The sequence below is a fragment of the Pipistrellus hanaki genome, assembly GCF_964339955.1.
Source record: "Pipistrellus hanaki genome assembly, chromosome: 2".
Classification (NCBI taxonomy): domain Eukaryota; kingdom Metazoa; phylum Chordata; class Mammalia; order Chiroptera; family Vespertilionidae; genus Pipistrellus; species Pipistrellus hanaki.
Window position 1 is genome coordinate 4,641,704 of NC_140504.1, and position 22,490 is coordinate 4,664,193.

At 41.9% G+C, this 22,490-nt stretch overlaps 1 protein-coding gene across 1 annotated transcript in view; it reads right to left on the reverse strand.

The window, feature by feature from the left end:
- Window positions 1-22,490, reverse strand: part of DSCAM (DS cell adhesion molecule) — a 392,588-nt gene that overhangs the window by 157,144 nt on the left and 212,954 nt on the right. Inside the window, exon 4 of the mRNA XM_084873582.1 lies at window positions 4,733-4,879. Coding sequence (XP_084729708.1) covers window positions 4,733-4,879 — 147 coding nt within the window. The remainder of the gene's footprint in view (window positions 1-4,732; window positions 4,880-22,490) is intronic.

The following is a 22,490-nucleotide window of genomic DNA, read 5'->3' on the forward strand; positions in this document are numbered from 1 at the left end:
CCCATATACCAAGAATTGGGTCTTCTTATAACCAGAGGATGTTGGGAGTGACGGTAACATAAATAGTTGTTAAACATAAGTAAACTTTACACCACAAAAGGAGTTTTACACACAACTATTGAATCTGGAGGTGTTTCATTTATTTATTTCACAAATATTGTTTGAACTCCACATCGGGAACCAGCCCAACGTTAGGCATTAAAGACACAGGTAAGGTGACAAAGACAGGCCAGGATACCCTCATGGAGCTGACATTCTAGTTGGGCCAGTGTGTGTGAGGCAGCAGGAAATGTATTTGTACACAAACATCAAGATAGCTTAGCCTGTGTACGTGTAAAGAAGGGAAGAAATGGAATGATGGGGTGGGGATGTGGAAAAAGAAGTGGAGCCTCCGACATTCTGATGGGAATGTAAAACGGGGCAGCCACTTTGGAAAATAGTTTGGCAGTTTCTTAAAATGTTAAAATCCAATTTTCCATAAGGCCCTAAAGTTCCCTTCCTAAGTATCTACCCTAGACAAGTAAAAACCTATGTTCACTCAAAGACTTGTACACAGATGTTCATAGCATGCTTATTCATAATAGCTAAAATATGAAAATGATCTAATAGTCCATCCTTTAGTGAATAAACAAACTATATATATACACAAAAGGGAATACTAATCAGCAATAAAAATATAATACTGATACATGTTATAATATGGACTAGAGGCCTGGTGCATGAAATACATGCATAGGGGGTGGTGGGGGGGTGTTCCTCAGCCCAGCCTGAACCCTCTCCAATCTGGGACCCCTTGAGGAATGCCCGATCCTGGTGGGATCAAGCTTAAATGGGTGGTCGGACATCCCTCTCACAATCCAAGACTGCTGGCTCCCAACTGCTCGTCCGCCTCTGCCTGATTTTCCCTAACTGCTTCTGCCTGCCAGCCTGATCACCCCTTAACCACTCCACTGCCAGTCTGACTGGTGTCTAACTGCTCCTTGGCCAGCCTGATTGCCCCAACTGCCCTCTCCTGTCAGTCCAGTTGTCCCTATCTGTCCTCCTCTGCAGGTCTGGTCACCCCCAACTGCCTTCCTCTGCTGACCTGGTCTCTCCCAACTTCCCTCCTCTGCCGGCTTGGTCACCCCTAACTGACTTCACTGCTAGCCTGATTGCCCACAACTGCCTTCCCCTGCAGGCCTGGTCCCCTGCCCTCCAACTATCCTCCCCTGCTGGTCTGATTTCCCCCAACTTCCCTCCATTGCTGGCACAGTCACTCCTAACTGCCCTTCCTACTAGCTTGATCACCCACAACTGCCCTCCCCTGCAGGCCTGGGTCCCTCCCAACTGCCATTCCTTGCTAGCCTGATCTCCCCCAACTGCCCACAACTGCCCTCCCCTGCAGGCCATCTTGTGGAAGCCATCTTGTGTCCACATGGGGGCAGCCATCTTTGTCCACATCTTGTGTCTTGAAGAGACAGTCAATTTGCACATTACCCTTTTATTAGATAGAATGAATCTCAAAATATTATGTTAAAGATGCCTGATACATAGCTACATGTTGCATGATTCAATTTATCTAAAATACGCAGAAAATGCAGACCTGTGAAGACAGTCAGGAGACAGTGTGTGCCTGGAGCTGGGGATGGGAAATGGAATTGACTGAAAAGAGACAGCAGGGACCTTTTTTGATGATGGCAATGTTTTAAAATTAAATTATAGTGATAATTGCACAACTCTATACATTTTACTAAAATCATTGAATTGTATTCTTAAAATGAGCAAAGTTTAAAACTGGTAAGTTAAATCTCAATAAAACTATTTTACAAAAAAGGAAGGTGCGTTTTTGTCATATTTTAAGTCACATTTTAAGCATGCTTGCCACAGGCGATATGTGGTCAGATATAAAAGTAGTACAACCAAACAACAGAGCTGTATTTAATCTTCATCACTTAATCTTCAAACAATTTATGAAGTATTCTTTCTTACAAAAAGGTTTTCCTTACATAACCACAATGGGAATATCACACTAGTACGTTCATAAATCCTTCATAGTACCTATTATGTACCCTATATTCATATTTTCCTTTATTTCCCACATTATGCATTCTGCTATGTCTATCCTCTGATGTATTCCTTCTAATTTAATTTTCATCTTTTCTTAAATTATGCCATTTTTTTTTGTTTCACAGATTCATGTTGTTTAGCCATTTTTTATGAACCCTTTATTCTGACTTATGCTCCTCTTTCAAAGTATTAAATTATGCTCAAATAATAAGTTATAGTTTTCACATGATTTGTATGTAATTTTTACTTCTAATTGTCAAAACATGATTTGATTCATTTTCATCTTTCTTCTTATAATCCATTTGTGGGAGGTTGAATCATTTTTTTCCTTTGTTCCATGTGAAAGCGAGACAGGGTTCTTCGTTAATGAGAAGAATCTTCTGGAAGGGGAGGGGGATACTAGTAGAAAGCTCTCCCAGCTTTCCCCTTTGGTGTCTCCACTGAAGAACTCACCATGTAGCCCCTTTCTCAGAGCTGTGCCTGCTCTGGGAGGGTCCCACCTTCGGTCATGTGCTTCCTTCATCACTACGCTACTTGCTTCCTGAGGCAGTACTCCACCTTGTCATGCTCTGTTTTTCTGCCATAACATTATAGAAGATGGAATTCCTAGGGCCTCCATGCTATCCTAGCCTCGTCTCTCTGTTATGTTAGCATTCTCCCTGGCTGATTTGATTTCTAATTCCAGCAGTTTCCCTTGGGGTGAGTATCTGTTCTTCAAAAGAAGTATTTTCTGGACATCTCCAGTATCTGCAGACCTAGACCACCACTGGGCTGTGTGATCATGGCCAGTTATGGCCTTTCCCAATCACGTTCAACTCACAGTTCATGCAGGACTATCAACCCGTGGGATTGTTCTTTCTCAGGTTCCCCAGGTTTCCATGGAAAAGACTGTCCTCTGCTTTTGGAGATGTGCATGTGTTGGTTATTTTGCAGTTCTATTAATATATAGTAACTAGTAGCCCTGCGTACGAATCTATAATATATACCAGTAGCTTGCCAGTAGCTCGCTGCCACCCTCCAGTAGCTCTCTGCCCACTGCCCCGTCCTCCTGTACCTCCCTCCACCTTCACCCTCCCTCAAAGCTTGCTGCTCTACCCACTCCTGTAGCTCTCTGAACCAGCTTGTAGCTCACTGCCCCATCCTCCTGCTGATCCATGACCCAGTGTTTCGTGGTAGGTCATTATGCTTCAGGGCGTAACAACATTTGCAAATTACATCTTTATTATATAGGATTCCAACAGGCCTTCTCACCATCTAGTGCTTTTGTGATGCTGCTGCTGCCCCTGACCCTGGGGTCCTGATACTGTCAGTAGTTTGCCCAAACCCACCCAAGAGTTTCTGGGCATTTCCATCATCCGGTTTTGTTGATGCCATCCATGTGCTTTTGCTTTTATCATTGGATTTATTCTGTTTTAATTTCAGTAGAAGTTTGGGATCATTAAAAATATTGCTGTTAATATGTCCCCACCTTGAGCATGTATGCCCCATGTGTATATTTTTAAAATAAATCTGATTTAAGATGAAATTCATTTATTTTTCTTTCAAAGCCTAGAATTTTAGAAGAGTCATCTGCGCTCACTATGGTTTCATTTTTTTTTCCTTTTTAGCATTAACAATTTTCTTAACAGAGGCACCAAGACCTAATAACCATAACACAGGAGAAAGTAACAATTGACATGAAAAAGAAAAATTCTTTCAAGTGCAGAGGAGAAATCACTTAATTCTGCCACCCTTTGGTGCTGTACCCCAAATGCCAGGTGGGCTCCGGCTATTCTGGGGGCTTGGGGAAGGGAGATCCAAATAGAGCATCACCAGGGACCATCAGCAGGTGTCCAGGAGATGATGGTTTTCATTACCACCCCCTCCCACCCATCCCCGCCCCAACATTGAGCAACTTTCCATCACTTCTCCCTCATAAAGCATCACTACAAACACAATTATTATATTCACTGCGCGGACCAATTTTAGATTCTATAGGGCCACGGTCAGATATTTTGCATTCGATTTTCTAATTCTGAGATGGGATTTCACACATCTGGCTTGCTCCAGGAAGTGCTAATGCATCACTGCGCGCTTATTTGTTCGACAGATGGGCCAATGGCGAGCCAAATGTGAAGAGTATGCAAAAGACTGATATTTTCTCAAAGGGCAAACCCCATCGGAGGGGGCACAAACTGGCTCTCAGATTTCCTTCACCCGAGAATAATCCTGGAGGGGCACGGGAGGGCATGAACATCCCTTTACCTTTAGACATGGCTCATTTCCCCAACACGGTAGCATCACACGTGGACCAAGAGGTGTGTTCCACATGGCCCTGCTCTTCTCCCTCCTCTTGGCGGGGTGGGCGGCATCGTGGTGACCATGGCATGGTGAGTGACAGGCCAAACAAATGTGTATGGCAAGGAGGTGCTGTCTTCCAACAAGAACTCATATAATGTGCCAACGGAATTTGAGATTTCACCAAAATTTGAAATGACTTCATTGGACTATCTCTATTGATACTGCATTGCATTGGTGTTGATTTTTTTTTTCTTTCTTTTTTTAAGGAAACAGACCTTAAGTTGATAACATATTTTTTTGGAAAAGCCTGAAGGCTTGATTTTAGTCATGAATTTCGCCAGGTGGGTGGCGCCATCTTGGGACACCAGCAAAGGGGGAGCAGAAACAGGGGGCGCTGAGCCTTTACCTGAGACAAACAGCCGGGCGCTGTTGCTCTGCCGGGTCTCCCCCGTGTACCTGTGGCGCGTGATGCAGCGGTAGTTATACAATCCGTCTTCGTTCTGTACATCTTTAATATACAAGGCTCCCGTGGATGTGATGAGAAATCTAGATCCTGAAAGAGAGTTGCAAACACAGTCAGCGGATGAATGATTGTTTTCCCGCGAAGAAACCTCAAGCACAGGCTGATCCCAGGTGCGCATGTTAATTTCAGGGTCCAAGCCATGTTAAATGTTCAATAGCTTACATTAGCAGTTCTTAGTATGTTACACCATGAGTATCTACTTAGAAAATTTAATGTCATAAATTATTTTTTAACGCTAGGCAGTGTATTTATACTGTAGCAACAGAGTCGGCGTAAAATTGGTAGGTGACAAATGTAGCAGATTTCCTTTCATCATCATTTTTCTCTTCTCATGTGACAGATGAAGGGAGTACTAACTTGCTTTTATAAATTTTTACCTCATATAAGTATAAACTTTTGCCTCTGTTTGAAGTATTTCACGTACAAAAACAAAGCAATAAAATATTCTACAGTCCAATTGGTGTGGCTCAGAAGTTGAGAGTCCACCAATGAACCAGGTGGTCAGGGTTTGATTCCTGATCAGGGCACGTGCTCAGATTGTGGGCTTGTGCAGAAAGCAGTCAATCAATGATTCTCTCTCATCATTGATGTTTCTCTCTCTCTCCCTCTCCCTTCCTCTCTGAAATCAATAAAAATATATTTGAAAATATATATCTACAAACTTCCCAGGAACGACTATCTGATTTCCGCATAATGATAACCTTATGCTATAAGACAATAATCAGTTCTCTTATCGTCTGTGTTGTAAAGCACTTTGCTATTTCTTTAAAAAAAAAAATAGCCGAAACCAGTTTGGCTCAATGGATAGAGCGTCGGCTTGGGGACTGAAGGGACCCGGGTTCAATTCCGGTCAAGGGCATGTACCTTGGTTGCGGGCATATCCCCAGTGGGGGGTGTGCAAGAGGCAGCTGATCGATGACTCTCTCTCATCGATGTTTCTAGCTCTCTATATCTCTCCCTTCCTCTCTGTACAAAAACAATAATATATATATATATATATATATATATATATATATATATATATATATATATATTGATTTTGTACAGGAAGGAAGGGAGAGGGAGAAAGAGTTAGAAACATTGATGAGAAACATGGATCAGCTGCCTCCTGTTCGCCCCCTACTGGGGATGTGCCCACAACCAAGTTACATGTCCTTGACTGGAATCAAACCTGGGACCCTTCAGTCCTCAGGCCGACACTCTATCCACTGAGCCAAACTGACCAGGGCTTTGCTATTTCTTTTTAAAGAATTTTGTTGAATTTATTGGGGTAACATTGGTTAATAAAATTAAATAGGTTTCATACTATTTCTTAATCATTACTGAATCGATTGGCAATAACTGTTTTCACCTCATGGAGAAAAAGCCACATGCAGACATTCCTCCTTCATGTCAGCATGGGACACGGTGTCTCCATGTGACCCCTGATTTTGTAACCACATGGAACCTCATCTTCTTTCCTCTGACCCTTTCTCCTTCTTTCCTTTGATTCAAACTGGCCTCTTCCAGCTTGGGAGCCCCTGGCACATGCACTCCCTGGATCATTAAACCCCCAGGACCATCAGTGGTCTGCATCCCATAAGCTTAGGACCAAAGCCTGGGGCCAGCAGCCACAGAGACAGATAACATCCAGGCTTAGATTGTGTTTGAGCTCTGGACCCAGGAAAGCGAACTGATCCCACCAACCAAATCCATGTGACACCAGACAGAATGACCCCCTGGCTGACATCGGGACCAGATGCAATGACCACCACCCTCCAGCCTAGCACCGATCGAGACCCTAACCATGCCTGACTCCCTAGCCACGCGACTAATGACCTTTCCCCGAGATGGCCCCTCCTCAGTGAGCCGGGTCTGTGAGGTCACCTGTGACTCTGGGCGTGGAGCCATTTCTTTAAAACCTAACCTTTCCTTTTATGGCTGACAACACCTGTTCAGGACTGATCGGGCTTTCATGTGTGCAGACCAACAAACGCATTCAGTTCGGTAGCAATTCCCGCCTGTGCAAGGCTAGCTGGACAGAAATGGCTAACGTTAAGAGATAAATGTCAGTGTTGCTTTAAGAAGGATGATGATGATTTTTTTCTTTTGATAATGTAACTAATATTGACTGCTCAATTTGATGATAAACCAGACAAAGGCAAAAGAATAAACCCCAAAGTGAGTTGTTGCACCGACATGGTGGGTGACTCGGTAAGCTTTCTGCCACTGTTGGGTTCTTCTATCGAGTATTTCTGCATCTAATGCAATTTTATCTCAAAGAGAATGATTTTTTTTTTGTCTGTTTGGGAAAAGACTAACATTTCCCGAATTAATTTTTATTGTTTTGTTTTCCTTAGGTTCATTTGAAACATCCTTTGGTTTATTTTAATCAGAATTTTCCAGGGATTTTGATTTCATTGATTTTAGGTCTCAAATATTTACACTGTGAACACAATTCCTACAGTTCTTGGTTATTTTTTGTAAGTTCTACACTTTATTCATAGATCAGTTGCTCAAATAAAATAAAAAGGGCTTATGCTTTCTTATCCTATATAACGAAAGGGTAATATGCAAATTGTCCCCTTGACTGGGAGTTTGACCAGGGGGCGGGGCCAGGCCACCAATTGCCCATGGCCCCTCCCCCTGACCGTTCTGCCCCCAATTGGCCCCAATCAAGGTGGGCTGGCCAGACCCCACCTGTGCATGAATTCATGCACCAGGCCTCTAGTGTAAGATAAGAGCAGTTCAAAAGATCAGTGGAAAAGAAAAAAAAAGGTAAAGACAAATACTGATCTGGCATAAGCCTTTTTCAAAGAATACAAATTAAACAATGTATCAAGTATTTTTAAATCATAAATTCACTTTTAAAACAATTCCATGTAGTAGCTTATTTTAAAACATGCTATAAATACAACTAACTAATGGAATAGCTGGAAAAGCTAATGCTGCATCTTCGAGATATTTTTGCTTTATCCTCTCCTGAACGGAGGTAACTAAAAATACCTTTTACCACTTGTCATATGTCATCACACATCAAGCATTTCTTACCAGCATATGTTGTGTATAATTGAAACGTTTCTTTCTCTTTCAATATATTTTGCATACTTACATAATGCTTTAACAACTAGTTCCTTTACAGTACAGAGTGACAGACAGAAAAGAGGATGCAAATATTAGGCATGCAATTTATGCCTCCTTTCTGATATGGAGGATTGTGATGAGAACTGACAAGCCGTCAGCCTGGCAGGTGTAGGTGGAAGCACTGTGCCCAGTGGCTCAGGAGTGCTGGGAGGGCCAGGGACAGAGGGGCAGGCACCCATTGAGTCCCCCCTCTGTTCCCCCAGGGGGCTCTATTCTCTAGGCACATTTAATCACTCACTCTGCTCTGTAATAGCCACTTTTTCTCATTTTGTTAATCCTCACCCAGGGATATTTTTCCACTGAGAGGTAGACACCAGACCTGCCAACGCTGTTAGAACTTTGGCTAACTAAGAGTAATTGGGGGGAAAAGGGATATACAATATATATATACAATATATATATATATATATATATATATATATATATATATATATATATACACATACATACACATACTACTGTATGTAATACTTTAAACAACAAAGTAAAATTTATAAATAAATAAATAAATTTATGTGACAGAAGACTGAAAAAAAAAGAGAGTAAATGGGTTGTAAGTGCTGAAGTGGTTCTTCAGCGTTAGTTGGCATGAGCTTGTATGTTACAGCCACTAAAATAAACCCTCCAGTTCAGCCAGTCTAGAGACATAAAGCTACCAATGGAAATGGGGCATTTACACAGTTAGGAATGTGGTGGGAACCCTGGGGCTGTAGGAAAGTCTACAGCCGAATTCTTCTGGCAGTTGTGGCACTGAGTGGTGGAGAATGTGGCTCAGACAGAACTTTCTACCATGAGGGGCTGCGTACACGTGTTAAATCCTTTCTGCAGTAGGGGACCACAGACACTCGGGGGCCTCCTCCATAAGCATTATCCCATTCTTTGAATAAGAATATTACCAGGTGTTGAGTTGTGTGAGCTGTTTATATATTTTGGATATGAACCCCTTATCAGAGCTGTTGTTTGCAAATACCTACTCCCATTAGGTTGGTTACCTTTTTGTTTTGTTGGCAGTTTGTTGTTGTTGTTTGCTTTGTTGTTGTTTGTTGTTTTTGTTTGTTTTATTGTTGTTGTTTTTGTTATTGCTGTGTGAAAGAAGCTCTTAAGTTTAATATAGTTTCTTTCATTTATGTTGCCTTTACTCCCCTTGCTTTTGGGGTCAAATTCATCAAATCTTCTCTGAGACCAAAGTCCATAAGTTTAGTTCCTGCTTTCTTCTATGTAATAAGTTGTTTCAGATCTTATATTTTTAGGTCTTTGATCCATTTGGAATTAATTTTTGTACATGGGGACAAACCGTAGTCTAGTTTCATTCGTTTGCATGTGGCTTTCCAATTTTCCCAGCACCATTTATTGAAGAGACTTTCTTTTCTCCATTGCATATTTTTGTCTCCTTGGTTAAAAATTATTTGCCCTTATACATGTGGGTGTATTTCTGTTCCATTGGTCTGTGTGTCTGTGTGACAATACCATTCTGTTTTGATGATCACTGCTCTATAGTTAAGCTGAATTCTGGGAGAGTAATATTTCCAGCTTCATTCTTTTTTCTCAGGATTCCTTTGGCTATTCAGAATCTTTCCTGATGATTTTTTGTTCTATTTTCTTTAAAAACGTTACTGGTATTTTGATTGGGGATTTATTAAGATCTGTATATTGGTTTGGGAAATATGTACATTTAAAACCTACTTAGTCTTATTAATCAATGTCATCCCAATATATGTAATAATAAAAAAATTCCCTGACCTCTTTGTCAGTATCCGAACATCAGATACATAATCTGAAGATTTCCAAATGAATCATTCCTCACTTGTCATATCTCATCCGGTGGAAGGTCCAACTGTCCTAAAATACTCATGATCATCTACTCCCCTTTCTCTCTGCTGCTCCCAGGTCTAAGGATCCACCCACATCCTGTTTCCTGTCCTGATCCTCCCAGCCCATTCTCCACTCAACATCATGGTCATTTAGCACGATGAATCATTTAAATTATTTTGGGTCAACAGAGGGATGCTACAAATCATTCATGGTCAACTACAGTGCTTTCAGTGAGGACTACATCTCCAAAAGGTCTCTCCTCTCCCTCTTCCACTGGGCCCGGGCCACACTGTCCCCTTAATCACTTCACCCGGAGGGCCCTGACCCACATCTCTACCTGGCTGGCTCCTTCCCACCATTCTGGCCTCAATTCTAGGTCAACTTTCCAGCAGTGTCAGCCCACACTGACCACATTCATGGCCACTCACTTTCAGAGCACTGGATTTTATACATCGATGTGGAGTTATCTTGTGTGTGTGTGGGAGACTGGTTTCACCTTCCTCTCCTCTGACTAGAATATCAGGAACTTGATGTATCTTGCTCAATTTTTCTTCTCTATTCCACAGAAAAGTGGCTAGGCTATCTGAAAATACTTGTTAAAGAGTGGATGAAACATCTATCATTGCTCCTATAAAAAAAAAAAAGACTCATCTTAAGTCTGGGTAAAAAACAAAACAAAACAAACAAACAAACAAAAAAACCAAGCTAAAATACCTCTTTTTAGGTTTCAGCATGAATCTTCCTCATGTATAATACATAAAAAGAGTATTTTCCCCTCTTAGAGTAACTATACTAGTAATATATTCTTATATAAAAATGAGCATATTTAAAAATTTTGGTGTTAATTATTCTGCCATTATACTCCCTCTCTGTCTTTTTCCTGCACAGCCAGGCTGTTTGATTTTCAATAGAGGCAATCATATTTTTTTTTCAGGAAGATTTTAAAAGCATATTTGATTTTTCACTTAGTCAGAAATATATCTTAGTGTGTTTTGTCCCCCCCCCCCACCTTTTTGCAATCTGAATTGAGCTGCTAGTAATTAAAAGAACAAATGGTTCTTCTAATAAGACGCCAAATGGTAGAGCGACACCCTGAAACTTTGATCAGCTGTGCCCGTCACCTCCAGTTGACAGCCATACTGTGCGATGCAGCTGCACCTCTCCTGAGCAGGTGTCCTAACAGCCTCTCAGATCAGAGGAGCACGAGATTCGGATCTAAGTTCCAGGCATAAAACACTGGACATGAGATTAGCTTCTGAATGGATAGTTCACATTTTTTTCACTTGAAAATCAAATTAGCGTGAATTAAAACAGAAGGGAAAATAGGAAATAAACATACAACATGCGATAACATGAAAGTTATCGAGTTCTCTTAATTCCAATGTGAATTGGAATGGAATTGAGCTCACAGTTTGGTTCTGAGGTGTGTCTGCTCTGTGATGGGCTGGGTGGGTGTCAAGCCACGATTAGATGAAGGAGCTCCCACTATTTCTTGAGCAATTGAGAGACCTGGTATAAATGGCGGCTTAAAGAAAATGACGTGGAAAGGTGTACCTCAGAGAGGGAAGGGAGTGGGTTCTTAAGATTAGAGGTGTAACCTGGTGTTCTGGGTTGAATTTGGTCCCCTCCAAAATCCCTAAGTTGAATAACAACCTTTGGCACCTCCGAACGTGGCCTTGTTGGGAAGCAGGGTCATTGCAGATGAAATTTGTTCAGATGAGGACCACTGGAGGAGGGCGGGCCCTAATCCAATGGGATGGTTTTCCTTGTAAAAAGCAGAAATTTGGTCACAGAGACATCTGGGCCTCAGTTTCCTCTTCTGCACAATGGACAATATTACCTTCCTGCGCATACAGTGATGTGTGCACTTGTGAGTGCTTCCACAGGATCGAGCCTTGAAGGGGACAAGCTGAACTAAAATGTGTTGTGATATTAAATAAGAATGTCTTTGCAAGTGCCTGCACTCCAGGAAAGCTGTAATCTGCAGTAAATAATGATGATAAAATAACCCACTTGCTAGATCAATAAACATATTAATTATCTACCTACAGATAACTTGTAATACATAAAATGAACTCAAAGGACACTATGTAATATATATATTTGTCAAAGGACACACTAGAAGGAAGGCAGGGACGGATGGAGAGTCACATCAAATTCCAGCATTAGACGACTCAATATTGCAAAGGTGTCCATCTTCCGCAAATGAAATGAATGACATGTCATTTGATTTCTGAACAGAATTTGTTTAAACTTGGCCAAGTCAATGCAGATTAAACAAGAAGCTCGTTTCATCCAGGACATTAGAAAATAATTAAAATATGTATTTGGTAATACATAGTCTTGGCAAGGGTGGGAACATAAGCACCTACAAGCATTCATGAAGCTATTTATTCTTTGCCGGGCAATCTGCTTGCATATTCTATCCTACAGAAACACTCTTACATATGCACACATCAATGTATGCACAGGAAATGCACTGCAGCATTGTTTAAAAAAAAGTGTAAACACACCTGAACACCAATCTAGGTGTGAATATATGAATAAATAAAGTAGGGTGCACTCACACGATGCAGCCATTTTGAAGACAGTAAAGAAAATGCACCCATACTCTGTGGGAAGGTCTCTAAGACATAACATAAAGTAACTGCAGAACAATATGCAATGCTCTGTAGACAAAGCCATGGGCATGCGTGTGTGGTTAGAAACGTGTGCTGCACAGGAAGAGAGAGATGTCAGCAGATATCCACCAGAATATGAGCTGTAGTTGCCTCTGAGGAGATGAGGGGAAGGGAAGGGAGCTTCGAGTTTACCTCTGGCCCGTGGATTTGAATATCCCACCAAGGGCTCTATTAGCGCCACTCGTGCAACGGCAATGTGTTTTGAAGGAGGTGTCCGTGGGTGGTGAGCATATGGACGCCGTAGGCACAGACCAAACTCATTTGAGCAGCGCGGTAGGGGGCAGGTGGGGGATTTAGGAAAATATTTATATTGGGAGTAAATGTGTCAGGATGGCCTTTTGTTTTGCTTGCTTTCCAATCTGATCACATCTGCGGCGTGCTTAAAAGCGGAAAGGCGGCCTCCCAATATTTACCCCGGCTTTGTCATTCTTCCCTCCTGCACCTGACCCCAAAGCCTAATGCACCACGGATGATCCCCCGGTCTTCCCGGGCTGCCCTGAGAACATGCACCTTCCCACCGAATCCCATTCAATCCAGTTGGCTTCTGTGTGTTGGCCCTGCCTTCCCCAGAGACAGCTGCCTCTGTGGGGACAAAGAGGTCCCCTCTGGCCTGCCTCACCCCTCTTCTTCTCCCCTTGCAGAGTGCTGCATGAATACTTGTTTGGCCAAAACTGGTTTGGCTCAGTGGATAGAGCCGCAGGTTCGATTCCGGTCAAGGGCATGTACCTTGGTTGCGGGCACATCCCCAGTAGGGGGTGTGCAAGAGGCAGCTGATTGATGATTCTCTCTCATCAATGTTTCTAACTCTCTATCCCTCTCTCTTCCTCTCTGTAAAAAAAAATCAATAAAAAATATATAAATACTTGTTTGGATCTTATTGACATATGTATTTTAAATTTTCCACCAAAATGGGCTCAGCAGAATAGGGCATCATTTTGGTGGGACCTGTTATATTTTTTGTCAGGTATCCAAGACTCATGCAGGCCCAGCCCGGACCGTGGCTGCCTGGAAGATGTCACGTGGCCAGAGAGGGTGACCTGACCCCAGAGCAGGAGGAGAAAGCCAGCGATCCCGGGCTGGCTTTGATAAGTACAGAGTAATTGGCATATATATGTTTAGCTTCCCTCGAAGCAATCTCCCTGAGACATTTTTCTTATGTAAATAAAATTCTCTCAGTGAAATTCTCCTGCAGTTAAATGAGGCTCAATTACACACTGCTAATTTAAGCCCGCGCACTGCGTTCCGACTGTCTACCTAATTACCCTGTTTAGGCTGTTAATGATCAGATCTTCACTCTCGAGCAGAAATTCGAGTCTGCCATTAATCTCTTCTCTAGTTAGATTTCTAGTTATTTAAAAGAAGAAATCCTTAGGAGAAAAAAATAGAATCTGATTTTTAAGTAGATTATTTGGAGGGCTTATGAAAAAGAGCCAAAGAAGTTGATAGAAGTTGAATTGCATTTATTTATTGACAGGATGGACAAGATGGTTTGCCCCCTGATCTCCAGGAGCAAATATTTTTGTCTGGGAGGAAGACAATAACAGTAGGTAGACAAAGAAAACAGTCATTCCCCATGATCAATGCTCTAAGAGAATTAAGACGCGGAGGCTGAACTTGGTAAAGAGGAGAGTTGAGATGGGGCATGAGAGTAAGGGTTTCTATGGAGGGTGGGAAACATGGAGGCATGTTCAAGGAACTGCAACAAGATACCTCTAAAAATCAGACACGTATTAAAGTCCTTCGGGATGCTGGAGTGAGGCAAAGGTCAGAGGTAATGCCTAGGTTTGGGGGGTGGGGTGCTGACTGGGTGCAGGAGCAGGGATTAGCAGCAGAGGAGGAGCCCTGGGTGTGGCTCTCCTCGGAGGGCAATTTATTTTGGACTCCCAAGAATTAAAGACAAGCGATTTTTGTTTTATTCATCTATTATCCATGTCTATGTTTACTCCTTCGGGGGCTCTACTAGAAACTAGTGACCAGCAAAATTCTATTTTTCAATGGTACCCTGCCAAATTCCTATTCAATGTAAAGTTTGAGCAATTATTATTTTCAGTCATCTATATTCTTCTTACTGGTTTTAATTGCATATTTGTTATATAATCACCTAATGAATCTTTGAGAATTTTGAGATAAAATTCTTCCTTGGATTGACTTTTGGTCATTTCCTGTCATGAAAATATGGTTTGTTATTTGGAATCTTAGTTTCCCATTCCCCCCCCCCCCCCAAATACTTTAATATGGCCAATAAGTCAAATGTGAATTGGAGCAACTCAGATTTCTGCGGTTATAAAACAATTCATTATTATGAAATGCTTCTTGGCATAAGAAATGTAGAGTGCTGGATAAACATAATAAACATCTGTTTAGACGAATAAGAGAGTTCTCAGGGAAGGGAAATCCTTGGGGTCTTATAAATGAAGAGGGAATTGGACCCTAGGGCAAGCTCTCCTGGATGCGATAGGTGCTGTGGGACACGTGCCTTTCGAAGAAGCAACAGGGACAGAACAGACATCTCTGCACGTCGGGGAAACTTCTGCAGAAAGCTGCAGCCTCGCTAAGTGGACTGAAAAAAACAAACGCCTTTTTAGCAAATAGCCTTGCTGACTCTGCCTAGGTTTCAGGTAGGAAACACGTCTAACCATAGCACTCGCCTTGCTCAGGTTTGGGGTTTGGGTTTACACACTATCTCCAGGACAAGAAATTAACAAATGGTGAGCCAGTTACTAAGAACATGTGACAGGAACAAAGGCAAGTCTTCCCTGGAGGACTGAGCCACTGGGGATGTTTACAAACAAGACCCAACTCTTCCCTCCAATCCTGAGCTCATTACCCCAAACCACTGCACACATTAGAGATCAATTCACCATAAGAGTCAGAAGAAACAACAGAGACCTCAGAAGTGGAATCACTGTACACAGATTACTCAGACATTTTTTTGAAATGGTTGCAGAAATATAAAATTGGATCAAGAATAAGAAAAGGAAAAAAAATATCAAAAGGACAGATACATTAGCTAAACAATGAAATGAAATACCCAGAAATGAGAATTATAATTCTTGATATAAATATTTAGATGAGACACAGTCGGGGAAATTAGTGTACAGTGAAATAAATCTAAATAAATTACTCAGAATATTGCCTAAAGAAAAAAAAGGAAACACAAATATGAAAGAAAGATGAAGAGACTTGGAGGAGGGATGAAGATCTATATGGATAATAACAATTCCAGAAAGAGAAAGTAGAAAAAAAAAAGATAAGCAATATCTGGAGAAGACAATTTGGAATTTCCCCAGAAGTGAGAAGAAATAAGCTTGGGAGTATAGATTCGGCCCTGGAACTGAAGGCTGGGCTTCAGGAAAGGCCCGGGTACCCAAGGATGGGATTGGATGCAAAAAGGAATGATGAACCAAGAAACAGGTATGAATGGGTAACTCTAAACACATGAGGGCTGCATAAACCGATCATAATAATAATGGCTAGTATGACAGGTATAAAAAAATGAGAGGTACCTAGAGCACTGCATAGTAGTCTTTAAGGTGGGCGGGATGTCTTGGGAGGCTGGGCATTCTGAAATCCTGGCTATTCAGCATGGTAGGTCAAGGTCATTGTATCTGTGCCTGAAGGACAGCCATCTCTTTAGTACGTTTAGGGAACTGATTCACAATTCATTCCCACCTATGTCTTGACATTTCTTTCTACCTGTCTAAACCAGATCATGTGCTTTTTCGTTTCAGAAGGATTTTTATGATCATTACTTTATTGAAACCTTTATAGCAAAACTAATAAAGACTATTTAATCCTCCCCCCTCCCCCAATCCTCCACTTATTAGTCAGGTTGTGTCCTTTGAAAATATTTGATAAAATGATAAACATTGTCAACTTCATATTTTGAGAAATGTGTCCAATCTTTTCAAAATCTATTAGACTGCATTCCAGTGCAAGTTATATACTGAGGCATGACTATTTGAATTCATAACACTAGGTTAAGTGGATCTCACGTGTGTTTTTTTGTTTGTTTGTTTTTAAATGTCCTACATTTTCTTCCCACATTTTCCCACCTAGTAGTTGTTTATAAATCAATTTAGAACATGTTCATTTTTTTTATTGGCTTATATAAGCAATTCTCACAGTGATATAGTGTATAGTGGAACCATCCTATGCCACTTAGAAATTTATGGAATACAACATGGTAAATTTGCTCTTTCCTTCCATTAGTTCAACATGGATTTAATAAAAGTAGGATATCCTTTTATAAAGGATGAATAAAAATTCCTTGTATTTTAAGATAATTTTCTCTCTTCTTGAGAGAGAGAGAGAGTACAAAAGGGTTTTCTCCAATACATTTTACTCATTTTGATATCTTCTGATAAATTATTCTCATGTCATGCTGAGCAAACTTCAACTTGTCATTTGAGCAAGGATATAATGAAGTCCTTATGAATGTCTGGCACTGAAGCCATATTTCTTTCATCGCTTGGCATTAAATTTTAATTAGAGACTATCCTTTTAAATAACCAGTATTTCATGGGGAAAAAATAGCATAAATGATGGTACTAAGGAAAAAGCTAATGTCATAAAAGAGACATCTAACTCATGGGCACCACTTTTTTTTTCTGACCCATTCTAAAGATGTCCACTGTGTATAACAAGAACCACAAAGGATTATATCAAATCAAGAGATGCCAATCTCCATTTTCAAACTGACAGTGCAGAAAGGGAGGACACGGAGGAAGGGGCCTCTGCGGGCCAGAAAGGAACCTTCCCGGAGCCGAACCCCTGACTCCTTGGTCCTGGCTTCCACCTCCAGCGCCGTGAGAAACAAATGCCATTGTCTCGCCCCCACCCTTCAGTATTTTGTGACAACACTCGACATCATGATGAAAGCTTTGTGGCTGGCACGGTGCAGGGCTCAGCTAGACTTGCATACTTTGGTGTAAATGTCCCACCGCTTTTCACCCCATGGAACCCGAGGCAGCAGTAAAAGAAGGGTCTCTGCCCTTTGGGACACATGGAGGGGCCTGGAGAGCATCGTGCCAAGTGAGATAAGCCAGTTAGAGAGGACAAGCATCACAGGATCTCACTCATGTGGAATCGAATGAACAAAATAAATTGAAGAACAAATAGACCCAGAGACATGGACGCAAGGAGCAGAGTACGGAGTCGCAAAGAGAAGGTGGGGGAGGGTGGGGGAGTGGGAAGGTACCAACCAACCAGAGACCTTTAGGCCATGGTCACAGACAGCTGGGTGGTGAAGGCCTGGGTGGGGTGGGCTAGAAGGGGCCCATAGGGGCGAAGAGGACATCTGTAATACATCCAACAATAAAGATCAGGGGGAAAGAAACATAAATAAAATGCCTGTAAGTGACAAGTAGTTACTTACATATTCCAAGATTCTAAAAATAATGTATTATCCCCGTGTGGGTTAAAGGGAAACCACACTTACTAAGTATTCGGAACGATATTTGATAAGCACATGCGCACACCTATAAAACAACGCCTGAGTACCAGGCCAGAGGTTCATCTCAGGCCATCCCCTTTCCAAAGTAAAACAGTTCAAAACAGGTAGAGGACAAGGGGGTCGGGGAGCCCAGGGAGGAGGTGCGGTGTTTGGAGTGACCCAGAGGTTCCTCTGTCCCACATAGCACTGCTCTGCCTTCCTGCACCCCATAACATATGCTCCATCCTGGAATTGGGGGTTTTGTATGAACTTGTGTTCTATCCTTCCTTGTAACTCCGTGGGACACTCAAAATAAATTCACAAGACTATTATTTTCTAAGTTTTATTGCAGCCTTTCCTAGAAATTACCTACACATCTGTTCTGTACAGGAGCACTCTTCCCTAATCCACCCTGTCCTCTACCTGTTTTGCCAAAAGACTCAGAAGATTTCTATGAACATTCTGACTCTGTAAGAAATGGTATGTATGCTATTTGAACTTCCTCCTCACTATCCTTTCTTGACTGGTTCCAAAAATAATTTAAGGTAGCTCTGTATTTTTAATTTGAGAGGAGGCTATTCTGGGGTATTTTATTTTTATTTTAACGAAACTCATATTTGATGACAGGAAATTTCTCCTTTCAAGGATTAGGCATATTTTTCACTTTAGAAGTTGTCTTTGTATTAAAAATGTAGTCTCTTTGGTATGCAGCTTTAAAAAGAAGCAACATTTTCTACCTGGAAATTGTTAACATTTCCCTCTATTTTAGGTTGAAAAGAATTGAGAGTAATTTGTAAGGTCATATTTTAGGACCACTGAAATTAGGTTTAATTGGTTTCATAATACAATGTAGAGATTTCTGTATAGATTTTATAGCTGATAACCTTGTGCACTGTAATAAAGCTCTTGTGTCGGATGTTCTTTTGAATATTTGTCAAAGTAAAAGCAATTACCGTTTGCAGGGCTCAGAAAATTTGATGAATAAAATATTTCATAGAATAATATGAAATCCAGGCATTTCTGTTTTCATGACAGTAACCATCATCATCATCATCAATGGGGTTACAATTTATTGAACCACCTGGTAAGCAATAAGCCGGTTAATGTGTATAGATTTTTTAATCGAATTCCCTAATGTCTGTCCTTTCCAGCTGCCATAACAAAAATTTCACAGCTTTGGTGCCTTATAAACACATGAATTAATTTCTCAGAGTTCTGAAGGCTGGAAGTCCAAGATCAAGGTGCCTACAGAATCAGAGTCTGATGAGGGCCCGATTCCTGCTTCATAAATGATGTTTTTCTCGCTGTGTCCTCATGGTGGCAGCACTGAGGGAACTCTCTAGGGTCTCTTCTATAAGAGAACTGATCACATTCATAAAGGTCCAACCTCATGACCTAAGAACTTCCAAATCCTATCACATTGGGGGCTTCATTTCAACATATACATGCTAGTGGCACACACAGTTAGTCTATGGTACCTCACAAACATATGTGAAAAAGCTCTGAGCCAAACTTCATTCTCTCACATGGATTCCCTCTGATCTTAGACCCTATCTAACACCTTGCTTGTCTCCTGTGAATAAAAGTTCATACTGCATCACCTGACAACTGTCTTGCTACGGGTTCATTTCAAAGGGATTCGTCTGTGGCATAAACAGAATGCTGTTGCAAACACTTCACATTTGCAAACGATTCTGGAAATTCATATGAACAGCAAAGGGGAAATAATTTGGACACTGAACATAATAATCTTGCAGATTTTTTATTGTAAACAAAATATCGTAAACAAAAGAAAGGTTGGAGACATGTTAAATTCAAAATGGTAGCAGAAGGGTGTGAGATTGGGTAAAATTTTTCAAATGAGCTCCTAAGACACACTCTTCCCAATAGCTAGAAATAATTGTGTACCCACGCAGCCCGTAAGGACTGGAGACTGAAGGTTGAGTGCAAGGCTGAGAGCGTTTCCTTGGAAACGAGGTGCTTCTTCAATACAGCTCAGGGTCCTTCGGACGTCACATCTCTTCCAAGCACTTGCTCTGTGCCTGGAAATCTGCTCTGGGAATTGTACTTCATTCAGACAAATAAATGCAGGGGAGATTTTGACTTTTAGATATCCTCTCTAGAAAGTCCTAATGTTGCTTCAACGCCATTTAACCAACAGGGTTCCTCAGGCACAAGACTCTGCCCTTGGCCATGCACAGAGCGAGTAGAGAAAGGTGTGCACTCCCCTGGATTAGAGCTTATCTTGCTGTCGCTGTCTGGAAGGGCTCTTCCATTTGTTGACCTGACATTGCTTCATTTGGATTCATTCCCCTTGGATCTAGTGCGTGGGTCCTCTTTTCTGGACCAGCTGATTCCCATGAGCTCTGCAGGAGTACACAGTGCGCACAATCACACTTACTCACGTGGCAGAATAAAAATCCCTGAGCAGAGGGCCGGGTCAGCCCTGTCAGGAAGATCAGGGGGGACCTGGCAAGCACAGGGGGAGACAAGCAGCTCTCCATGTGAGAGGGAGGACATGGAACAAAATCTGAGCTGCACTGGAGATGGTTTTCACTCACACATTAGGTTCCTAGACCAGACAACCTAGTAGCCAGGAGGTATGAGATGCAATCTCATGTGGGCCTAGTAAAAATGTAATTCATTCCAGACAAAAATATATAACCTTAAAGTGGAATTATTTCACTCCATGAACAGATAGTTCTTTTATAATGGGTGTCGTGCTGAGTGTGGGAGATATTATACAAGGAAGAACAGGGCGTGATCCCCAGCACTGAGATCTAGCGGAGAAAATCAAATGGAAAGATGCTTTTCCTACAGGCTGACACTGATATTTGAGCACAGGGGACTCTGAGAAAGCATTATGGAGTACTTTGCCCATCTACGTGGGACCAGAGGAGCCTTCTTTTATCATCTTGCCCTTCTGAGGCCACATGTGTGTAACAGTTATGTTTAAATTTAGAAGTTGTGTTATTGACCATGACCTAGAATTATAAGCACTGTGCAGTTGTAGGATAAGCTTTAGGGAAACAGATAAAAATGGTCCCCAATAGATCAGGCCTCCCTGTGCCAACATCCCCTTTGTGATCTGACTTCGCCTGAATCCAGGGCTCAAGGGGTGGGGTCTATACCGCCCACACATCGTATCTGGGATGGTCTCATGACTCGTTTTGCCTGAAAGAGCGCAGTGCGGGTGATGTCATTGGGGTTTCAAGGCCATCCTTTTAAGGATATGACAGCTTTTATCTTGGTTCAAGTAAATTCTGGCAGCCACATGACGGAGTCTAAGCTAGAATGATGGAAAGAGGCCACATTCCTTGTTTGAAGGTGGGCCTTGGAGAATGAGATGCTCCTTACAACAACAAAGGTCACACGAAGGATAAGCGAGGCTCCCACATTGGTGAGACCAGCCAGTTGAGCTATCTGCTGAGGATCTACTAGCAGACAGGTGCGAAGGCTGCCTTTGATACTTCCGCCCAGTCCACCCCAGTCCATGGGACACCGTGAGGATTAGAGACAAGCAAAAAATGTCCTGCTAACTTTCCTGTCCCTAAGAACCATGAGCTACAAAATAATGTTTACCTTAGGCATTAAGTTTCTGGGTGACTTGTTAATAGATATCACATTTCCATTTGATTGGATCTGTGAACCAGATCCAATCAAACCAACCGGTGGTGCAATATTGTGTCTCAGGGATCTCATGAAAGAAACCCAGTTCTGAATAAACTCTCCGGCTACTTGGTGGGTTTGTGTCCACTGAGGTGTTAACAACAACAATAACAACCATAAAAGACACTGTGCATATTTGGTTGAAACAAGGCTTGTACGCTACTAAGGGACACAGAACAGTAGCCCTGGGCCATGAGAATAAATAATGAAAAAAATGTTTATAAAGAATAGATTAAGTAAAAGGAATAATAAAGGGCACCAAGTCTGGACTCCAGGCCACACTGACAGTTTTCATCATCCGTGCGGCTGGTGAGAAGGAAAGTCAAGTTACTGCGTAGGCGGGTTTGGAATAGGCGCAGAGCCAGTGCATTGAGTCATGGGATTCCCGGCCTCCTGGCGAGATGGGTTGCAGTCAGAAATAAAAATAGTTACTTCAGTAAGTAACATGGGGTTTCAGGGATTGAAAAGCTCTTTACTAATAATATAAAGGAAAATATCGGTTATGAGCTATTTCACAGAAAAAAAGCTCTGAGGCTCAGAGTGAAGGATGACAGAAGGCCACCTCCAGGAGTCACATTCTGTTGGGGGACATATTTAATGAGGGCCACTGACGATCTGGAAACTGAAAATCTTCTGTCATAGCTACTGACTTTCAAGTCTTAAGTGGGCCTGAGTACTTGTGGAGGTTTCTTTTATCCTAAGATTCAGGTAAACAATTCAGGACATTGGTCATTTAGTTTGCTAGTCAGCTGCCTCTGTCTTTTCCTCCCTGAGCCCATTTGTTCACACAGGAAGGTGTGCACAGACCCCTCTGAGACACGAACGGAGGGATGGCCAATAGAGAAGCTCACTCATGTGAGAACGTGCGCGCTCTGTGATGTCAGCCTTAATTTAATGGCAGACCCGTGCTCTTCTGCGGATG